The 21237-nt window shown below is 52.6% G+C and overlaps 1 protein-coding gene across 9 annotated transcripts in view; it reads right to left on the reverse strand.

The window, feature by feature from the left end:
- The window catches only part of JADE1 (jade family PHD finger 1), a 215705-nt gene that overhangs the window by 11461 nt on the left and 183007 nt on the right, over positions 1-21237 (reverse strand). For 8 of the 9 annotated variants that reach the window (XM_079919323.1, XM_079919324.1, XM_079919327.1 and 5 more), the window contains 7 exons: positions 18567-18652; positions 15354-15511; positions 13204-13391; positions 10435-10646; positions 7311-7478; positions 5931-6047; positions 1612-2133 (listed from right to left, as the gene is read on the reverse strand). In XM_079919323.1, the coding sequence (XP_079775449.1) occupies positions 1612-2133; positions 5931-6047; positions 7311-7478; positions 10435-10646; positions 13204-13391; positions 15354-15511; positions 18567-18652 (1451 nt within the window). Of the gene's footprint in view, positions 1-1482; positions 2134-5930; positions 6048-7310; positions 7479-10434; positions 10647-13203; positions 13392-15353; positions 15512-18566; positions 18653-21237 lie in introns of all 9 variants that reach the window. The other variant, XR_013827937.1, reaches the window with a different exon arrangement.

Raw genomic sequence — 21237 nt, forward strand, 5'->3', positions numbered from 1 at the left:
AAAAGGCCACACGTACATGTGGTTGAGAGGCGAGGTCTTCTTTACACTCACCACCGGGGTGGGGGTGGGGGGGCACAGGAGCACAAGAGCCTCACACACCCTCTTCCCGCCTGGCCTCCGCCTGAACCCGCCTGAATCCGGAATCTTAACCTGGTGCCTGGAAGGGGCGTCACAAGCAGCCCGCCCTGTCAGGTACTCAAAGGGTCTCTTCTAAGGAACACTTACAAACACTCTCACTGCTACGCCTTCTCTACCAGGGCAGTGCAGGTCTCTGTGAGAGCTCGGTCTTTCGGTTCCATACTTCTCCCCTGTCCCTATTCTTTGCCTACACTCCCGCTGCAAATCACCTCTGAGTCAGAGTCTCTCCCAGGCAGGTGAACCACAGCCCCCATTAATAAGTCAGGCGCTTGGGGGAGACGCGTTAACCGTTTCACGCCACTTAGGTGCCTTTCGGCACGGGCTGCGTTGGGCCCGAAGCCTCAGTTCCATCTGTGCACTAATGAATTGAATCACTGTCGGCGGTCGGGGCAGTCGGGGGCGCTGACGCGAGAAAGCGCTCTAAGACACATCGCCGACTAGCAAGCTTCAGTCAGAGACTACCTGCAGGGAGGCGGCGGCCCTGGGGGAAAGCCAGCCCGCTCCTAGAGTTATGCCTGTAGCCGGAAGGGAGGTCCAGACTGGGACTCCAGAGGTACTGGAGAATGGGCGAGACGCCAACCAGCCAACAGCTGCAGGAAGGTGCCACCAGCCGAGGCTCCGGGCAGCCACGGGCCACCACGCGGGCCAATCCAGTGGTGAGGGTGTTCGAAGCGCGCCGCGCGGGACGGGGGGCTCCCCGGGTCAGATCGGAGGCCCCTGTGCACCAGGAGTCCCCACGCCCAGTCTAGACACAGCACACAGACACACACAGACACAGACACACATGCACACACAACATGTACACAGCCTGAGTGATGACTTAGCACCTCACTGCCGGAGTACCTGGGGAACAGATATGCATGTGCATGGCAGCTCATGCCCACACATCAGCACCCACAGCCTGCTCTGCTCGGCGACTGTACCGGGAAGGCCCCCGCCAGCCAGGCAAGAGGCGGAGCTGGGTCAGAGAGGCAGTGCTTCCCTCTCCTCAATGAGCCCGTGACCAGCACCTAGAAAGTGTTTCCCCAGGTTCAACGAGAGACTGCCCTACCTCGGCCCGCCCCACCCCCTCACCGTTAATTAAATCCACTCTGGTTTTCTAACTCAGTTTGTAAACAGTTCTGAGCCCACCCCTTGGGCATCCTCCTGGGGGGCTCAGTTCCCTCTAGCTCTAGAATGAAGGGGGGCGGGGGAGGGGAAGACACACCCCATTTGATCTTCCAGAAGAACAGTAAGAACTAACGAGGAAGTGTTTAAATCAGAGAGGCTCCCCGGGCTCTGTGGCCGTCTTGTGTGTGTGCACAGTGAGTTTACCAGCCCATAAATAGATTCAACCAACACAACCTCATGCTGAAGTATGTACAAGGGTCTGAGAGGAAATGCACTGGCTACCACTCCTTGCTCTGGGCAAGCGGTCGCCTCTTTGCAATCTTCTTCTCTACGTCACCACAAGGTGTCAGTGTCGACCATTACCCTCTCCAGGTCCTGCCGCAGGTGCGTGAACAGCTGCAGCCTCCTGAACAAGACATCCTGCTCCCGCTTCGCGAGATTGTCCTCTTCGTCCTTCTTTGGGGTGATCAGGGGCTTGTTGAAGTTGACCTTCCTCTTCAACTTCCAGTACTGGTACAGGAAATCCACGACCTCCTCGGGCAGCCGCAGGGCCCTGGCAACATCCAGCAGGTTGACGAAGGTGTAGAACTCATCCTCCAGCTGCTGCAGCTTTTGCTTCCGGACACTCACCCGGTGGGCCTCCTCCTGATTCTGCTCAAGGCTGCCAAAGGGCTCCAGCGGATCCCGCGGGGGGCACTCAGGGGCCCCGTTCTCCCGAGCGGCCCCCTCACCGAGGCTCTCGTCGGGCTTGCGATGTGAGCTGTGCTTCGGGCAGTAGGACTTGAACTTGACTTCGTCGTTCTCGGCCAAGATGGTCTTCATCTCCAGGCCCCGGTCGAAAGCACAGGTCACGTGGAAGGCTGTGCGGCAGTTCTTCACAGAGCACTGGCAAGAACACGCAGACAGCAAGAGGAGAGAGATTAGGGAGTGACAGTGACTGAAGCCCCGGGTGCCAGGCACCCCCTCCCTACACACGCACAGGAAGAGCTGCACTTGGAGCTCGTGCCGGGACAGAGGAGCTCCACGCGGACTCACCCTGGCAGATCCAGTCGTGTTTTAAACAAGCTACAGCTTGGGATTTAAGGGGACTCTCTTTTCATAAACCGAACCATAACTCTCCTAGAAAAGCAACTGCATCCAATAACCACCTCTTAAAGCAGACACGATCACACAGATGGCGCGTGTAGACAAAGGGGGCCCTGGCGCTCCGACTATGCTCCGAAGAACGTGTGCCCAACATGCAGAGTATGTCCTGAGGCATTCATTTGTCTCTTCTCATAGGTCTGGGCTTTTTTAATGTTTATATAAAAAGCCTGAGTGGCGAGAATCTCCTCAGGAAGAATGACCACCAACCAGAGTTTTGAAAGGCACGTGGATCCTCCTTCCTAAGCCACAGTCAGGACGAGCCCCAACACCAGTGGGAAAATAAATGGCTCACTCCTCCTCCAGCAGTGAGGGTTGCTCAAGACTGAGGAGGGTGAATTAAAAACTCCCAAAGACTGGAAAGGAAGAGGAGACCAGGACAATCCAGGACAGGAAGGACGGGACTGGTCTCCGCACCCGAGGAAGCTTTCGCCAGGCGCAGAGGCTTCCAGGCCAGTGGGGGACGAGCTCTGAGATCTGCGTGCGCTTTGCCTGGCAGCGCAACCGTGAGGGACCTGCTGCTTGTGGGTGGAAGGGAGGTCAACGTAGAGGCCAGGCGTCACCCAGCTCTGCCCCGGCCTCACCAAACACCTCCCCCCTCCCTCTCACCGCCCCACCAGGGGAACCCCGTAGTGCCTCCGATCCAGACGGCAGGCCAGAGGCCTAGCAGGAGAAAAGTGACTTCTCCCCATCTGATCTTGCTGGGCGAATTCCTGGAAGGAGGCTCCCTGTGGTGACTGAAGCCAGTCCCTTAAAAAGCAACACTGTACTGTGTGAGGCCAAGGGATCCGGGCACGCCAGGGCTGCAGACAGGAGCAGAACTGAGTGGCCCCAGGCCAGCTGAGAAGCTTAATTAATTAAACTCATTCAGCAGAGCCCTGCACAGCACCACCACAGATCGCAGCGGCGTGGGCGGGGCTTCTTCCCCAATCATTGCAGCCTGTAAGAGGTGACTCACTGCCAGTCGTGATTTCTTCCATTATTAAAAAGTCGCTTTCACCCAGAAGTACAGAAAATCTAGCTCCCTTCACAGAAAATCAATTCCCCCACTGAAAACACTTAAAGCGCATGAACTAACATAAATCTGTAATTTTATCTATAATAATAACCTCAATTCCAAGGAATGTGTGGAATCAGCTTTAGTGGTAGAACACACACACACACACACACACACACACACACACACAACCTGGTCACTATCAGTACACACATACCTGGTCACTATCAGTACACATACACACACACACACACCTGGTCACTATCAGTACACACACACACACACACACCCCTGGTCACTATCAGTATACACACACACACACACACACACCTGGTCACTATCAGTACAAGACAAAGTGTTCCTCCCTCCTAGCAGGCAGCCAAGTGGGAAGTAAAGTGGGAACAGATGACGGAGACACTACCAGTGTTTGGCTTAAACGACACTTCAACTCAGCGCCCCGACCTGAAGAGAGGAACTCGCCACGGCAGAACATTTACACGGGGCTTTGTAAAGACGCCAAATGGCCTTCCTCTGGGTTTTCCTATTCAGGTTGACTCAGCAAACAGATGTTACAGAAACGTAAGCCAGAGCCTTTCCAGCTGCAGACATTTCAGACAGGAATTCTTTAATAAAATCAGTCTATTCTGTGAAGATATGAAAAATCATCAAAAACTTCCTTGGCCTCTCCTCCTTCAAATTCATGTTCTGGGAAAAAGAGGTCAACGGCAACAAAAAAGTCATTTTATCGTCTCTCTTCAAAAGAGACACAGAGATCCCAATCGACCGCCTCCTGGAAACATCAGTGAAGGACCTACTCAGTAAAGGGCGTAATTTCTATCCTCAGAAGAACACCGGGTAACTTGGAAGAAAACGATGTCCATTTTCCTTGGTTTGCCCCAGCCTGTTCCCTGCAAGTGTTCGCATGGGCCGTCTGCGCGCGCGCACACACACACACACACACACACACACACACACACACACACACACACACCTCTGTGTCTTCTTTTATTTTGTGGCTTTTAAAACATTTCTCCTTCACTCCCTCCTAACACAACGCTCAGGCCAGAGGCTTTTGTCATGTTTTAATTTTAAGCAGATTCCATTCACATACAAAAATCTGCACTATTTTCAAGGTCCACAGCCAAATCCCACCAGCTGTCTCATGCCTCACCCTCTGAATATTCTGTTACGTTTTGGATTCTTGAACACCAGTGGAAGTGATAAGGAAGAAAAAGCACAACAGCTTGGCGTGTAAAATGAAAACTTGTAAAAAGAAACACCAGTCAGTGGATACCTTACACAGAGGAATATTTACCAGCCAAAATACAAGTTGAGTTTGCCAAATGAGGTCATTTCTTTAAAAGCCCCGACCGGCAGTTTGACCGAGCTTGTGGAGTGAGTGAGTGAGAGTGAGAGAGTGAGAGAGAGAAAGAGAGAGAGTGTGTGTGTCTGTGTGTGTGTGTCTGTGTGTGTCTATGTGTGTCTCTGTCTCTGTGTGTGTGTGTGTGTGTGTGTGTGCCAAGCCGTTGCATGTCCTGCATCAAGAGGGCAGCCGCCCCAAACCGGCACCTCTGCCCACGGACTGTGACGTGGGGACCAAGGAGGGGCCGGCGTCCCTGAGCTGGCGGCCCCCACAGAGGCAAAGGGCCAACGGCAGCCGCAGACAGCATCTGGAGACCGCGGTGGGACAGCACCTCAGGCCTCCGAGGTCACGCCTGTCTAGACGCCAAAAACGTGAGGCCCGGAGAGGAACTTCTCAGGCAGCGCTTTAGACAACACCAAGAAACAGCACGCCATCAATAGTCTCTCCGTGATCCTGTTATCTGCCTCATGGCTGTCTACACCTGCCTGTACGTGGACACAGAAAACGCAGGCCGGCTTCTTATCTACGAGCTCCCCTCCCCCACACTGTACCATAAAAAAAATCAGATATTCAGACTGGGCAGAACCCCTGGTGCAGCACCTCATGGGTGTCCCTCCACCCACCCGGTCGGTGCTCCAAGGAGTCCCCGTTTTGCCAAATGCAAAAGGGTTGGCGTGCCAAGCTGATTTCCAACAGTGCGCACCGCACCGAGACACCCCACGCGCACACCTCTGAAACCAGCGGCGTCGGGGGCAGCCACAGAGGCAGGGCTGCCGCTCGGCAGGCGGGAGGGTGACTAAGCCTCCAGTGCCGAGACTCCAGTTCTTCCCCAGAACTGTCGGCCTGTGGAAAGAGCTGCAACGCCAGGCTTTGGGCAGGGAGGGAGAAACCAGATACAAACTGGAACTGCCCTGCAGCTCAGGCGGACTTCTGAGTTGCCCTGTGATGGTTACAGCTGGGGTTCCGGTCACACTGGACACTCTCCACCAACAGAAGGTGTGTATACTGGGCTGGAGACGTCCCTCAGCAACCTCAGAAGGGCTGTGAGAACCTCGTCCCGCTTCCTGGATTCTAGCCCCATCTCCAAGCCCTGTGACGGTCAGCTCACAGAGCCCTCCCCCGTCCCGCTCCCTGGAACACAAGGAAGGCTGATAATGCCATCCTGACTAGGCTGGTTACCTGTATGGAGGCCCCAAACTTCTCATTGCAGAGGCTGCACACCAGCGCCCACCGACTGCTGGGGATGTGAGACACCTTCGTGATGGGCTCCATCTTCTCGGGGCTGCCAATGCTCACCTGGAGGCCCAAGAAATAACAAGACAGGGTGGCAGAGGTCGTCAAGACAGGGGCCGGACACAGACAGCAGCAACTCAGAGATCCATTCCTCCCCCACGGCCCTCCTACCAGAGGGTGCCGAGGGGCACTCACCCTCCGAGCGCAGGTAAAACCCCACTTTAAAGCATCAGGACAGCACAGGGGCCAGCTAGGGGCCAGCTAGGGGCCAGCTCTACGCCCTCCTCGGGGGGGGGGGTCATCTGACACAAACGTCCTGTTTGTAAAAACACTCAGACACCCCAATGCTCACTGCTCACCCGAGTGACAGCAAAGACAAGGTAACCCATCTACCACACCTCTGGTCCGCTAAGAAGCGGTCAGGACTGGAAATCCGTCTCAAACATATTGCAATCAGTTGTGAACGATGGAGCAGAAGTAAACATTGACCACTTTTAATCTCTCTCTCACTAAAGAAAGCCATTCTCTTCAGTCAGGAACTAACACTACATACAAAGCGGAAAACTACCAAGATAAGTAAGGTCCCCTCCCTCTCCTCTCAGCCTGGATCACTGAACTGCATCCCTGTTAATACCAAACCGTGCGATTCCCATGCTACCAAGACCCGAGTCGTGAAGCCTCAATCCAAATCACTCCCAGATACTTTTCCTCGGGAGGAAAATGCACCAAAATCATATGCCAAAAAAATGCTGAAATCTGAATCACAAATGATAGTCTCAGAGTGAGCCAAGCAAATTAAATCAGTCAAGGTCTGGGACTTGAAATAAATTAGACCAGACCTGAAATTAAAAAGGTTGAGGCCAAGTAAGAATTTTAATAAAAAATCACAAAAATGTGACCTAGGGCAGTGGTTCTTTAACCGTGACAGTGCTGTATGCATGGCTCACCGGGCCCAGGAGTCTACGGCCCATCCCAGGGAAAGGACAGAGCCACACCCGGGCCGCAGCGCGGACGAAAGAACGCCGCGGGTCCGCTTCTGGGAGCGTGACAGCAGCGGGGGGTCAGCTGCAGAGGCATCAGAAGGCAAGTCTGAACACCTCCACCCAGAATCCAACTCACGGCTGCCTCCAGTTAACGTTTCCACCAATTTACACACCACTGACCACACGACAGCATGCTCGAGATTCAATTTAAGGTGGAAAAATGGGTAGCAGTTCAAAGGTGTCTTTTTACTCCTCGGCTACAAAGTGGCCCAGTGATGAAGGGCTCCCTGTGAGGACGAACAGCCACGGGCTCCCAAGGTGAACCACCAACACGGGCACCCACCTCGGGGATCCACAGCGCACAGCTGACGTGGACCCACTTGGTCCCACTGCGGGTAGGCTTCATCGCTCCACCTTTCTTGGGACACAACAAACACTTGGGCTGAACCCCCAGGGCACACGTCCGGCACAGCCAACTGCCCTCTGGGACCTTGAGAATTCCGTAACAGGCCTGTAAAGCCACAGCACATCCCCAAGGAAAAGAGAGAAACAGAAAAAAAAAAAGAGTTATTTTTACCCTGTGTGGCTACGAATTTTAAAACGCCTAGAAAGATTTTAACAGAAGCACCCCCAACATAGAGGCACTCCTTTCAGGAAGAGTGCCGGGCAGCCTCACAGCAGCAGTCGGGAGGTGGGTACGAGGTACAACGTACTTACCGACCAGAGGGTGGTCCTGAAAACTACTTGAGGACAGAAAGGTTTGTAAAAGATCTGCTGTGTTGCTACAGATACCCATCTATATCAAGTTTCTAAATACTTGGGCAGTAAATCCTCAAAACTCTCTCCAGGGCTAGATGGCGGAAGGCATCCCTCTCTGATTTACTGATGTAGGTGGGCTATAAAGGGAGGGAAAAAACACAAAGCAGTTGAGAGCCTCCCAGAGCTACTACACGAGACACCAGTGAAAAGGAGAGGGAACTGAGGACCAGCCTCGCTCCCTGGGCTAAGCAAGCCCTACTGACCAGGCGCCGACACCCCACCCGCCTCCCACACACAAGTGAGCACAACAGGCGCAGAAAAATGAGACATTCTAGACAAAGAGAATTTGGTCTCTTTGGCGGATATTTAAAACAAAGCCTGCTTTGCATAAGATGGTAAATTACACAAGACAGCAAAAACTGCAGGAATCAAGGCAACTTAAAGTCACTGAGACGGTTCAAAGAAAGAAAAGGCAAACGTTAAAGAAGTGAAGAAACAACACCATGATGGTACCAGGAGCACATGCAGAGCCTTTTAAAAACACCAAACTGTTCAGAACTTTATCCTTAAATGAACTACAAGTCAGGAAGTGGAGAGACAGTAACATAGTTCCAATTCTCCAGACAGGAAAAACACAGCCACTATGCAATCTGAATATCCAGGACGCAAAAAGGAAACCACAGGATGATAGTTCAGGGAAGTTAAGTGACACTAAGATTGGAGCTTAGGAGAACTGTGTCGGTGCCATGAATGAGCCACTGTCAACACAGACTTGCTGAAGGGAAAAAAAAAAAAATTTTTTTTTTTAATAGCGCTAACTGACACGATTAAGGTTTCAAATATCAGAAAGGTCTGTATCAGGCACTCTAGACAAAGTCTCATTTGAAGAGGTAATTTTTTTTTTTTTTTTTTTTTTTTTTACTGGAAAAGCAAGTCTAAATAAAATAGAAGATTAAATAGAGGACGCCTGAAAGACAAGTCATGAAGAACATCTCAAAAGCAAAAGGAACCACAGGAAATGCTAATAGGCAACGTGGTGTGGCTGAAAGAACAGCAGACCAGGCTCGGGGCGGGGGTGTGGGGGTGGGTGTCGTCCAGAGCTCCCCGAGGTCCAGCCCCAGCTCTGCCACTAACCCGCAGTGGGACGCTGAACAGCCCACCCTGACTTCAGTTAACTCATTTATAAGCAGAGGGTTTGAGCAGTTTTCAAGCAGAACCCTTTTTTTCAAACAAGATTTGTCTTGTGGGGGGGTGGGGGGGGAAGTAAAATGGCAGGAAAAGAACTGAAACATCATCCAAGTAAATGGCACCAACAACGTAAAAGCAACAATGGCAGCCACAACGCTCATGGTCTTGAAACAAAAAAATCTCTCTAAGAATTCTCCATTATCCCGAGGAAAGCACCTAGATAACCCAGAGCTACAGATGGGCTATAACATGACTTCATAAGCAAGAGACCTGTGGTCTCCCCATCAGGATGAGACGGGACAAGGCCACCGCTGGTAAAGTCCTCAGGCAGAGGGAAACCCAGGAAGCAGACACATTCTAAAGAAAACAACAGTCAGGAACTTCACAAAGCAAACCGGATTCTTCTTGCCAAGAGGTCACCCAAGCCACTGTCCCTTTAAGTTGGTTTTAAATCTCAGCATCAACAGGTGAATTCAAAGAAAGTACCTCTGGAGAGCCTATTACCTAAAGAGCGTATGTGAACACGTGTCCCCACAGAAATACAAATTACTTCATTACTGCATGAAAAAAATAAACGAGAGAGGTAAGGGTCCAGACTAAGATTCTCCCAAGCTTTTTAAATCACCCAGTGCCCAACCTTACTGAAGCAACCGCCAAATCCTCTCGACATCGCGGAGGACAGGAAATAACTTTCAAGAAAAGGGGACCCTTTCCGCTTGTTCAAGGGCTCCGTTTATCTACTAACATGTTAGCAAATGTTATGTGTTGACTAGTGTCCGAAAAGTATATGTTAAAGCAAGTCCTAACACCCCCGGTACCTCAGAATGTGACCTCGTTTGGAAATAGGGCCACAGGAGATGTAGTCAGTTAAGATGAGGTCACACTAGAGTAGGGTGGGCCCTTCATCCAGCGTGACTGGCGGCCTTACAAGAAGATGGCGACGTGTGAAGACACAGATGCGTGGGGAGGACACAAAGTGACGGCAAAGCCAGAGACCAGCGTCGTGCGGCTGCAAGTCAAGGAACGCCCACAACCGCCAGCAAACTGCCAGGAGGCGAGGAAGGTTCTCCGTCCGGGTTTCAGAGGGAGCGTGGCCCTGCCGACACCCTGATTTCAGACGTCTAGTTTCCAGATAGCAAGACAACAAACTTCTGTTCTTTTAAGCCATCCAGCTCGTGCAAGGGCAACTAACACAGCAAACTAACCGCCTTTTCAAGAGTCCCCCCGCCCCCTGCCCTCCAGCGTTCTCAATAGCTATAAAGCCAGGTGCTGGAGCAGGGCAGGGGGCTCATACAGTCTCAGTAAACCTGACTTCTGTGGATGGGAATAAAGGCACTATGCGAAGAAAGAATGAGGTCCACAGAGGATCCTGTTCTCCTGGTTGTAAGAGTAACAAGAAATACTTCAAACACTAAGCACCTGTCAGCAACAAAAAAGATGGGCCCACGTCTTTAACTCATGGACCCTGTCTGGAGGAACCACCCCAGGGGGCCTCCTTCCGGGCCCTGCTGCCCACATACCTGGTGCACACAGATGTTGCATTTGTCACAGAACACCATCTCATTGCCGTCCTCACCGTCGGGCGACTGGCAGACGTCACAGACCACGTCTTCGTCATATTCAATCCCCAGGCCTTCTTCAGTCTCTATAGCATGATTCATATTATCGTAGCATCGCTGTTCAAATTCCTCCAGGACCCTTTCCATGGTGTATTCATCTAACTCAGGCATTCCTGGAGGGAAAATGCCACAAAACCATTTTCATAAACCCGTATTAATAAACATAATACTATTCATACTAATAAAAATGCACAATGAATAAATAATATTATAAACAAATCTCTCCTGAGTGCCCCCCAAATATTTTCTATTGGATGTCCCTCAGACCCTTCCAAGGAAGGGTCTTGAAATTCAGAGGCAGAAAGAGACTTGCACCCAACAGTTTACGGTCAGGCACGGTCAGGCACTGAAGATGGAGTGCTTGCTGTAGAAAGATCATTCCCAAAATGGTTCCAGGCTATTAAATGCATATATCGTTAGACTGTCGTTTCATTACTGTATTATATACACCAACTAGCGTGTAAGCGACTTCAAAACCATGACCACCTGTTATGGTTTGGGCATTTCTTCCAAAAACACATCCCATTCTTGCTACTTAAAATGGTGCCGAGAACAGATTTCACTGTGAACGCTCAAATGTTTTTTACCTGGTTTATCCCTCCTCACCCTCTGAATTTACTAAGCTGAGATGCATAGTTAGTCAGACACATGAAAGACGGAAACACAAGGGACGTCTCAAGCAAAGGAGACAGACAGCTCCTGGTGAATCAAAGAAAATGCATTCTTATGCAAGAACGGCCAAAAACAAACTTCAGGCGGTTATCATGGTGTGGTTACGGCTAGTGGTGGGGATGAGACTTTTATTTTCTTCCATCTGCGGACGTATCCCAAACTTCCTACAATGAAAATACTCATGCAGGAAAGAAAAAAACAGCTTGTAAAAAATATTCAAACACATGTAACTGGCGAGAAACAACAGAAGTGTCATTAGGGCCAACAACAACTTATATGCATTATCATAGATTTAATTAAGACTTCCAAGTTTTTGAAAACTTGGAGCACACATTAGCGCTGACACTGTGATAAGCCCTAAACACACAGTCAAAAAAGCCACCTATCATCTCAAACCTTATTTCATGACGAGGTCGTTTCTGCGCGGCCAGGAGGTTTCATCTCAATTCCTCCTACCAGTTCCGAAAACACCACTGGCTTTGAAAATACAGCCCTATGCCCTATAATTCATTTCTACCATTAAAAAGACCAATAAAAGCTAAGACAAACGCCTTTACGCATGCGTTCAATCCATGTTCTACAACTGCATCGCTCATCCTGCCCAAGTGCTCAGCTCCGCCTTGCAGTCTGACGCGTGAGCCCAGCACTCACCACCTAGACCACCCACCGAAGCCCCCGGTCCCTGGCCGTCTGTCCCTCTGCCTTAACACAGGACACCCAGTCAGTCCAGTGCGTTACAGTTGTCTTTACAAGGTAGAATTTTATAGTCTATGAAGCTAAAACATAGTACTCAGTTCCAAGAGAGCACTGAAAACTTCCGAACAGACTCCCACCTCCTAGCCTGCTAACATCCTGGCCACTAATACCTAAAACCAAGGACCAAAAGGAAGGAGATCTACTTTATCAAAATATCGGAGTAACAGCTTTCCCAGCTCAGTCCACACCATCGTTCCCATTCAAAGGCGGGGGAGCAGCACGCGTGGCAGCACCTGTCACACGCCAGGCCCCGTGCCGGGCTCAGGCTTCCACACGAAACGAAGTCTTGGCCCCTCAGGGCTTTGAAATCCACCATGAAACACTCCGTAGATATTCACCATGTGCTAGACTGCACACAGACAGCCTGTGCCACCACTTCCCGACCTTGACCTACATACAGCACATGCTAATGAATCCTCACGTCTCTCACAGGAAGCCCAGACTGGGTCTCCCTGACTTGCCATCACCACACTTCAGGCAACCCTTAGCAACCTGAAGTGGTGTGTGAGCCGAGATCCAAGTGTCCTCCTGGTCGTGACACAAGGAGATGCAAGCAAACGAGGTCCTCTGAGCTGTACATACACAAGAATGGTTGACTTGTAGAAAAGATCGCAATGGGCAGGGCACCCAGCTAAGGTAGGGCTTCACCAAAGGAAAGCCAGGACAGATCGACGGGTGAGAGGAGAAACACTCAGGTTTGGAAAAGGACCCAAGGGGAATCACTGAGGTGAGAACACGAGGGATGTGTTTGGAAAATGGTGAGCTTGGCTGGAGTGGCGTCTCCTGTGAGAAACTGCAGGCCACGGCTGAAGAAGGCGGCATCCGAATAGCACCGCCGGAGGGGGAAGAAACAGAACACCGGAGCAGGAAACTGTGGACCAGACCCTCGTGCGATCTCGGGGAAGCGCTGCGTTTCTCTGGGCCTCAGTTCTCTTGAGGTAACCGGCAGGGTTGCGGGGTGCAGGGCAGGAACTGGGAGCCCCCGCTTTCCTGCCCGTGGAAGACACCCCTCCTCGATCCCACCTCTCTGTCCACGAGACGCACACAGACTGAGTCCCTCTCAGCACACCTGCCGCAGCAGGACACGCGCATCTCCAACAAAGAGCCCGTGATCCCGAGACCGGACTGAGGCCGAGACGGAGCTGGCGTCGCCAGCGGTGAGGAGCCTCGCCCCTGAACCGCGGGCCTCACGCACTCGCCGCTCATCGTCCGCGGCCAAGCAGCAGAGCCCCCGCCTCTCACCCATCTCCTTGAACTCCTCGTTGGTCAGTTCCAGCCACGCAGCGTCCATGTCGTTGAGATCGTAACGACACACGCTGTCGGCCAGCGTCCGGATGTCAACGTAGCCCAGCTCTGGAGGCTCGGAGCCCGACGAGACGATGTATTTCTTGGGCCTGATGAACATGAGGGACTTCTCTTCAGACACGACCCTGGTTAACAAGAAAACAAGGCAGCCAGGTCACCCTTCCTGCCACAAGAAAGGAAGTTTGCCAGGAGGCCCCCAAGCGAGCTTCCACCTCCAACCCCCAAACCTTAGGTCACTGCCGGGTTCAGAGAGTTAAAACCCTAACGCCACCGCTGATAAAGCAAAGCAGGAGTCGTTATAACCCCTAAAATAGAAAGAGATGCAAGGGAAAACGCTGCAGAAGTCTTCAAAATCAGCCTCTCCCACGTGGCCTCCCAGGACGCTGCCGTGCCCAGCCACCAGCTGTGACAGCAGTGTCAAGGGTTAAAGATTACATCACTTTCCACTAACCAGGCCTGCCCGCCCCTGCTGGAGGCCACCAAGCCCCGGGCTCGCAGGGACACGGAGGCGGCCAGAGCAGCTGCATGGCAGGGCACACAGCTTCTGCATGGCAGAAGGCCGGGAAGCCAAAGGGAGAAACCCGTCACCTCTGGTTCTAGAACTCAGGCCTTGTCCATCGCTAAGCAGTCTGAGAACCAGAGTCCCAGCCACGGGCGGGATGCTCCCGGCACAGCTGGGGACCCAGGGAGGAGCACAAGTCCCCTCCGCTCCTGCACTTGCACCCTCGCCCCGGCCCCGGGAACGCCTGGAGAACTGCCGGCCCCCGCAAAAGAAAGCGCAGGAAGAGGGCGAACCACGGCCGACGGGAAGTGAGGCGCCTGGGGAGCACCCCACGGCCACCGGCCCTCCACCTGCATGTCGCAGCGTGCCGGCAGCTCGCGTTAACACCCAGCTGTCCAAAGAGGCCGTCGAGGTGTTTCCGTCACCCTGTGATTACCAGGGTGGCTTTACCCACAGGACACGGAGACAGGCACGGTTAAGGGAGCTATTCGTCCCACTCAGCTAAGGGCAGGGTTTTAGCTGACACTTCCATGAGCCGTGTTAGCGTTTACTCGTCTTGTGCTGGGCTCGTAACCCCTGGACTGGGATCGTCAGTGCTGCACAGCTAGTCGGTGCTGTGCCCCAGAGGCAACCCTGAGGCAACCAAACCGTGTTTCTCCCACAGAGCCCAGTGAAACCCTCCGTCCACTCCACAGGCTGCAGTCTGACCTGTGGAGGCATCGGAGCGGTCGTTTCAGCCTGCATCTTTATGGGGACATTTGTCACAGAGATCCCAGACACAATAACCAAACTCGACCACCGCCGGCGCCTGAGGGACAGGACGTGGGTGAGGGCCAAGGGGTAAGTTCAGTCCACACTTGGCAACGGTGAAAGAGGTCATTTCGCAAAGCAGGCAGGTGACTGACCACGCAGCGGCGGCAAAGCCGGCTGCCAGCTGAGCACAGAGGGCACTCAGCTCCCTCGCCCCGCGAGGAGCCTCAAGGCCAGTGGAGCCGGCCGGAGAGGAAACAAGAAAACCGGCCCAGCTTCACGCTGAAGCCGGTCAGCGAAGAGCCGACCCTCAAGACCCTTAAGGAGAAAAGTGGTTAGAAGTAAATCCAGAGAAAGCCCGTCCGAGGAATACTCCTCAACACACTCCTCCGCTAAGCTCCCCGCCCACGGGACCCGAACCTGGCAGGACTGCTCACACCCGTCCTCCCCCAGAGATGGAGGGACCACGGCAGGACCCAACCGATGACAGGCACCTCTCTCCAGCACAGCGGCCCTCCAGAGGGAGAGGGGAAGCAGCTGTGCAAACATCCAAATGTCCCTCCCCCGCAGCCAGCCACTTCCCAGGGAGCCTTGGAATTTACCTTCCTCTCTGAGAGAGAGGCACCTTCCCGATTGGCTGCAATGTTAAGTTCGGAGGCCCATGGCCCTTAAAAGCACTACCTTCGGACCTGAGGTGTGTTTCTACTGCATTTCTCTTTCCCCAGAAGCCTCACTGCTGACCCAAACACCACTGCTCCTCTCAGGCACCCAGCTGTCAGGGCAGAAAGGCAACTGTCAGGGGAGAGGCGGCACCCCTCCCCTGGGGCACGTCTACCTGGCCACGGGCTGAGGGATGGTCCCAGGGCTCACCGGCACCTGGACCCCTTTCTCCCACTCCTGTCTCCAGGGATCTGCCAGCACATAGTACTCATCCGGGTTCAGCTGGTAGGAGTCATGCAACTTCATGGCAGTGATCAGGTCTGTCCTAAACACCTGGAAAGGGAAAGAAAGGGTCACTGACATTGGATATTTGCATTCTTACTCAGAGCCCTGGCAGCTGCAGGGTAACCATGGAGCTGCCATGTAACAAGGTCACTGTTTCAACAGAGAACCAGTCTGACCTATTACAGGAAACCCCTCGGCCTGCCACGCCCTGGGCCTCGCTCAGGGTCGGAGGTGGCAGCAGCTCACACTGCCCTCCCTCCCTCGCCAGCTCCGAGAGATGGCGAGGTCCGCACCAGCTACTGCAACACAGGAACCTCGCTGCCGTCCCCGGAAAAACTTCTAAGAACTCCCAATTCACCAAGCAGGCTGCTGAAAACACGCGCCTAAAAAATCCCTGGAGGGAGATATTTCACTCAAGGGTGACTTTCTTGTAAATGTTTAAGAAATAAAACTCCACTAACCACGTAACAACTCCAAGCCAAAACCCAGAGCCCCCAGGGACCCCTCTTCTCGACTCAGACTGCCTCTCCCCACCTCCCGCCTGCCCAGGCACCCGGGCTTAACAGCAAGGTGTCCGGGGAGGGCGGGTCCCGGTTGGCTAGAGCCGGGCAGGGTACAGGATGGAAACATCTGGGAGAGAAGCAACGACACACCAATGGAGGCAAGGTAGAAAATGGGCTGGTAAAGAATGTGTTTGCACACCTTCACCCGGCATAACTTCTACTAGGAAAGCAGCATTTGTGGGGAAAGGAGAGGAGGGAGGGAGGGGAGGAGACAAGAGAGGAAGAAAGAAGAAAGCAAGCACGCTACCACCCTCTCTTCACCCTGCCACGAACAGACGCACAAGACTCAAAAGCACCCCTCGGCCAAGAGGGCCCCTCGGGCCTCATCTGGGGCCAAGAGGGGAGCAGCACGAGGGTGGCCCCCGCGTGCCCGCTCCTCCTGGCAGCGGGGGGAGGCGGCCGGAGCCCAGCCCACTCCTGTCCCAGGGCCGCACGAGGAAGCTCTGACCCTGGCATTAGCGCCGGCCCAAAGCTGTATTTGGCACCAAGCGTGCCTGCATCTGTAAGCTACACTCCCTGTTTACACAAGTCACAATGCTGAACTCTCTCTTCTTGGGACAGGGAGTTCTTTCTTGTGCTGCTAAGCACAGTTCACACTATACGCCTGCTATTAGGTCCGTATTTGTTTTTCCCGGTGGCTTTTCGGGCTGGTGATCACTTAAATGAACGTCACCGTAACGAAGTCTGAGGCAGTGTCTGAGGAAGAGGGCCACGTCTCCAGCCGGCCGTCTGGGGCCCGACTTGCCCCCAGTTTGCCACTCCTCATCTCTAAAGTCCCAGTAACAAGCAAGAACCTGGCTGTGCACCCACACACACACAAAAGCACAAGATCAGGCCCCCCTGCAGCACCGAGCCCTGCGGCAGATGCCCGCCCGCGCCCCGGGGAGCATTAACTGTGTCAGCCGTGCCCTGCAGACCCCCAAAAAGTCCTTTCAAACAAAGTCACAGATCTACACCTTCAGGAAGCACATCAGTTAAAAACACGTTCCAGCTAAGTCTGGTAAGTAACAAGTAAGGGATTTTGCCCAAGAAGGAGGAAAATCAGACTGAAGCAACAAGATGAGAAAAGGCAGCCCAACGTCCCTGCGCTCAGGGACTTGATGAGGACGGTCAGGGACTGAAACAGATGCCCTCACACGGACGTGAGCTCCTGAGTCCCCAGCAGGGCTCCACCCTAGCACTCCATCCAAAAAAAAAAAAAAACAACGCTGGAACAAAACACAGGTCAGGGACAAGACTGGCACCGTCCACACTTGCCAGTGCCGACTCTGGGAGGGGTTTCTAGCTGCGCCTGGGGCACCGGTGCTCTCACACAGGTATCAGCTCCCTGTTGGAGCACCCTGGATTCCTGCCCTGAAATAACAGGAGTGCGGTGTGGACATCAGAAGGGTATTGAGGGGGCTGTGGAGGGAATTAAAGAGAGAAAAAAGAGCAGCAGAGTCACTCCCGATACCAGAGGAAAGGAAGGCAGCGCTGCAGATTCAAAAGGACAAAGGCCTGGAATAAATCAAGGTGATAAAACGGGCACCTTCTCGTGAGCATCTGATCTAATGTTTAAGTGTCCCCTGGGATGGTTTCGCACAATTCTGAAGTATATTATACGCTACTTCCTCGTGGAGGAAGTTATTCCACAACTAAAGAATCCTACGCTCAACACAGCGCCCCCGGCTTCCCTGCTACCGTCGAAGAAGTTCCTCATGGATGGCGGCCTCTGCTCAGTCGCTACGGGATGAGGCTGTCTTTGAAGTCATCCCACTAAGAGGCAGTGCAAAACCAAGGGGCTGGACCGAAAACTCTCTTCCCCATAACCTGCTCACCTAAACACTGTGACACACTGAAATGCCTTTTCTTCCATCACTTAGATCCTCAGAGCCCAGTCCAAGGTTTTCAGAGAACACAGATCTCAGGAGTGGGAGGGGCCCCTAACCAACAAAAGCCACAAAGAAACTCACCCAAAAACAATTTTGGATAGATGACAGATAGGTAGATAATAACAAAATGTGAGGGAGCAGGGAAATGTAAGGTGAGAAACAAATTTCAAAAGAAGGGGAGAAAGCCTTAAGCATAATCCCCTAAACAGAACCCCAGAATTACACTGGGTTTTGCCAAACAAACCACAAATTCACGACTAAAACTAACTTGAGGCTGGCAGTGACCAGCAGCAGCTGAACATGCTGATCTCCAGGCCATAGGAAAAGTTGCTGGGAGCCAGCAAAGGTGAAACAGAGAAGGAAAAAAAAAAAAAAAAAAAAAGAAAAGAATTAATAATAATAATAGCTAACATTTACTGAGCAGGATTTACCCTCTACATATTAACCTCTGGGTGTTAACCCACTTAATTCTCACAAAACTCCTACGAGGTGAACACCTGTATTATCCCCATCTTACAGATTTGGAAACTGAGGCACAGAGAGGTTAAGTAACTTGCCCAAGAATGCACAGACTGACACCACTATCAACCAACCAGGTGTGTGTGTCAACCATATGTACTCACGCACACACGTACGACACGCACAGTCACGCCAGCATTCAAGAAATACCTCTGAAGGCTTTCGATCTTCATGTCTGGAGCATGAACTTCTCCTGTGCTGGGATCTGGAATTCTGTGACCAAGTAGTTGACAGGCCTAAAGAAACAAATATCCGAATAGGAATAAATTACAAGTACACCAATCACTGAGGGTTCACAGGGTTCTTTTTTTTAACCAGACTCAGCGAGGCGCCCCTCAGCACCGCCCCAGGAGCCGGCCCGATGCTCTGCCAGAGCTCTTCTCTCCCCCGCTGGAGCTCCTCCACCCCCACGGCTCATTGAAACGCTCCCTTCCCACAGCAGGCCAACAAGACCACTCCGCACACACTGCGTTCAGCGCTGCGGCGTCACAGGCACAACTCACGGGGGGAGAGGCCTTTCAAGAACACCGTGCGGGCAGAGCCTTCACCCATGAGCCTGCACTTCTGCAGAGGTTCAAAGCCTTGCATTGGTAAATAGAAATTCAGAAGCTTCTCTCTTGATTTCCAGTAACTTTTAAACACTACCATCGTTGTGCTGACTCCCAAAGCCGTGCCCCGGAAGGTCTGACCCCACAACAGAACTCAGCAATCCCTAAGAACGGGGAACTCAGACCCGCCGCAGACTCGGTGCTCCGGCCGAATCACCTTCAAAATTGCCTACTCCCCTTTCCCAGAGAATGCCTGTCGGCTCTCTTCTGAGCTCCGAGGACAGGATGCTCTTATCCTCTGTCGTGGGGCCTTTCCCCCGCCAAGCCACGGAAACTGGAAGCCCTACCAGGCCACCTATGTCTCTTAACACTGCCACCGAGTCTGAGCTCCTCTCGCGCCTGAGACCCCTCTGCAGCACTGTCTCCACCCTGCCTGAGACGCTCCCTCAGCCGCAGCGGCAATTCTCCTTCCTGGTGCCCCCACTGTGGGTCCCTGCCCTCCCGCATGAGCTCTCTCACCTTCTTGCTCCAGTGCCCTCCCCGGGGAGCGCCCATCCACGCCCACGGTCTTACCTGGCAGGCCCAGGAGACTGTCAGACCTGCGTTCCCACACTAACCTCCCTCCCCGGCACCAGGTCCATGTTCACCCTTCAGATCAGACATCAGTCAAGCCCACGGCGTTCCTGAGATCAGTCTACCCAGCACAACAGCGACTGGGCTAGACATTATACTCAAACCTGCTCTCCTTATTCCTACTTTGACGCATATCACCACCATCTCTACCTGAAGTCCGAAATCAGAGAGTCATTCTAGACTCTCTTCACTCAGGACACATCCACTCCACAGCCCAACAGCTCAGAGCCCAGCTCCTCTTCTCTGCCTCTGCCACCGCCTCCTGTCCGCGGGTGCCGTACTGACATCAGAGATCTGAAACAGCCCTAACCACCTGTCTACCTTCCCAGTAACGTGCCTCCATGGTGAACAAACTGTACCATCTCCCAGAAATTAACAACTCCCCGCCCCAAATAAAAGCTAAAAACTGAGGGAACTGCCATTCTACCAGTAAAATCACTTGCCACTCAAAACAGGAAACCCTTATCTCTACAGATTCCAGAGACAAGGGACACAGAATCAAAGCATCCTTAAGACTCTGGGGGCATTAGGGAGTAGGTTCTGCCCATAAGCCTATCATCAGATTTGCAATGACAGGGACTGAAGGGGATTGCCAAGCTTCCCTCTGACAGGGAAGGGCACGACCCTTGATGGCCAGTCCTGAGGCTTGTTTACTGGGTCAACTGACTGACGGTCTGCTGCTACGCCAGCAGAATTAGATTTCCTATCGGTGACGCTACCGCACTGTTCAGTAACAGTCTAGAAAATTCTTCTTTAAAAAACAATCCTAAGTGTGTCTCTCTAGACTCCCAGATGAACAAGAATAAAGTTCACACCCACACTGAAAGAAATACTCTGGGCACACTGGGGTGAGCCTGACTTGTAGGAAGCTCTGAATCTGGTCACCACTGGAAAAAGGAAGACAGAAGCCAAATTAGAAACCTGATGAGGAAGGCAGCTAAGCAGCTCATGTCTCCAGACAGGCCTCTCCTCCACCGTCCGGTCCTGCAGGCCATCGTCTGGCCAGCCCACAGGCAGTAAGGAGAGACGGGGGAAAAGCACAAGACAATTGTAGACGGACGGCCCCGGGGCTCAGGGAGGGCGAAGAGGTGCAGGGCAGACAGGGATGCCCCCTTTACTGTGAATCACTAGGTACAGGGTTATAAATGACAAGAAATTTTAAGCCATTCCATTGCTGTACTTCAATAACTAACATGGGGTCCGGGGACACAAGCGCTTACGTCGAACACTTTCAGAGTTAAAAGCAGCAACAACAAATTCATGCATTCTTAAGTTTTATGACCCTCTTTTGCCTCCTTCTGGGTCAGGATCCCTCCAGGGTGGTTTCCAAGGTTGCCAGGAAGCTTGCAGCTTTGCTGGCACAGGACACATCCAAGTAATTGCAATCATTTAGTAACTTTTTCCAGGGCTGCTTCTATATTCTTGAAAAATGTTGCCTGCTTTTAAAAACAGATATTCAAAAATGCTACAAATCTGGTATCTGATTGTATTACCCAAGAGAAATTCTGGTCCACCCAGAAAGTCTGTTCCTCTTCCTTTTAATTTGCCTAATGCAAAAAGAGGAAGAGAAAAATTAATCTTACTAAACTCACTTTGCAGAAAGGGAAAGACTGGGGGGAAAGCTAAGTTTAAATTATCAC

This window comes from Stenella coeruleoalba, assembly GCF_951394435.1.
Source record: "Stenella coeruleoalba genome assembly, chromosome: 4".
NCBI lineage: Eukaryota > Metazoa > Chordata > Mammalia > Artiodactyla > Delphinidae > Stenella > Stenella coeruleoalba.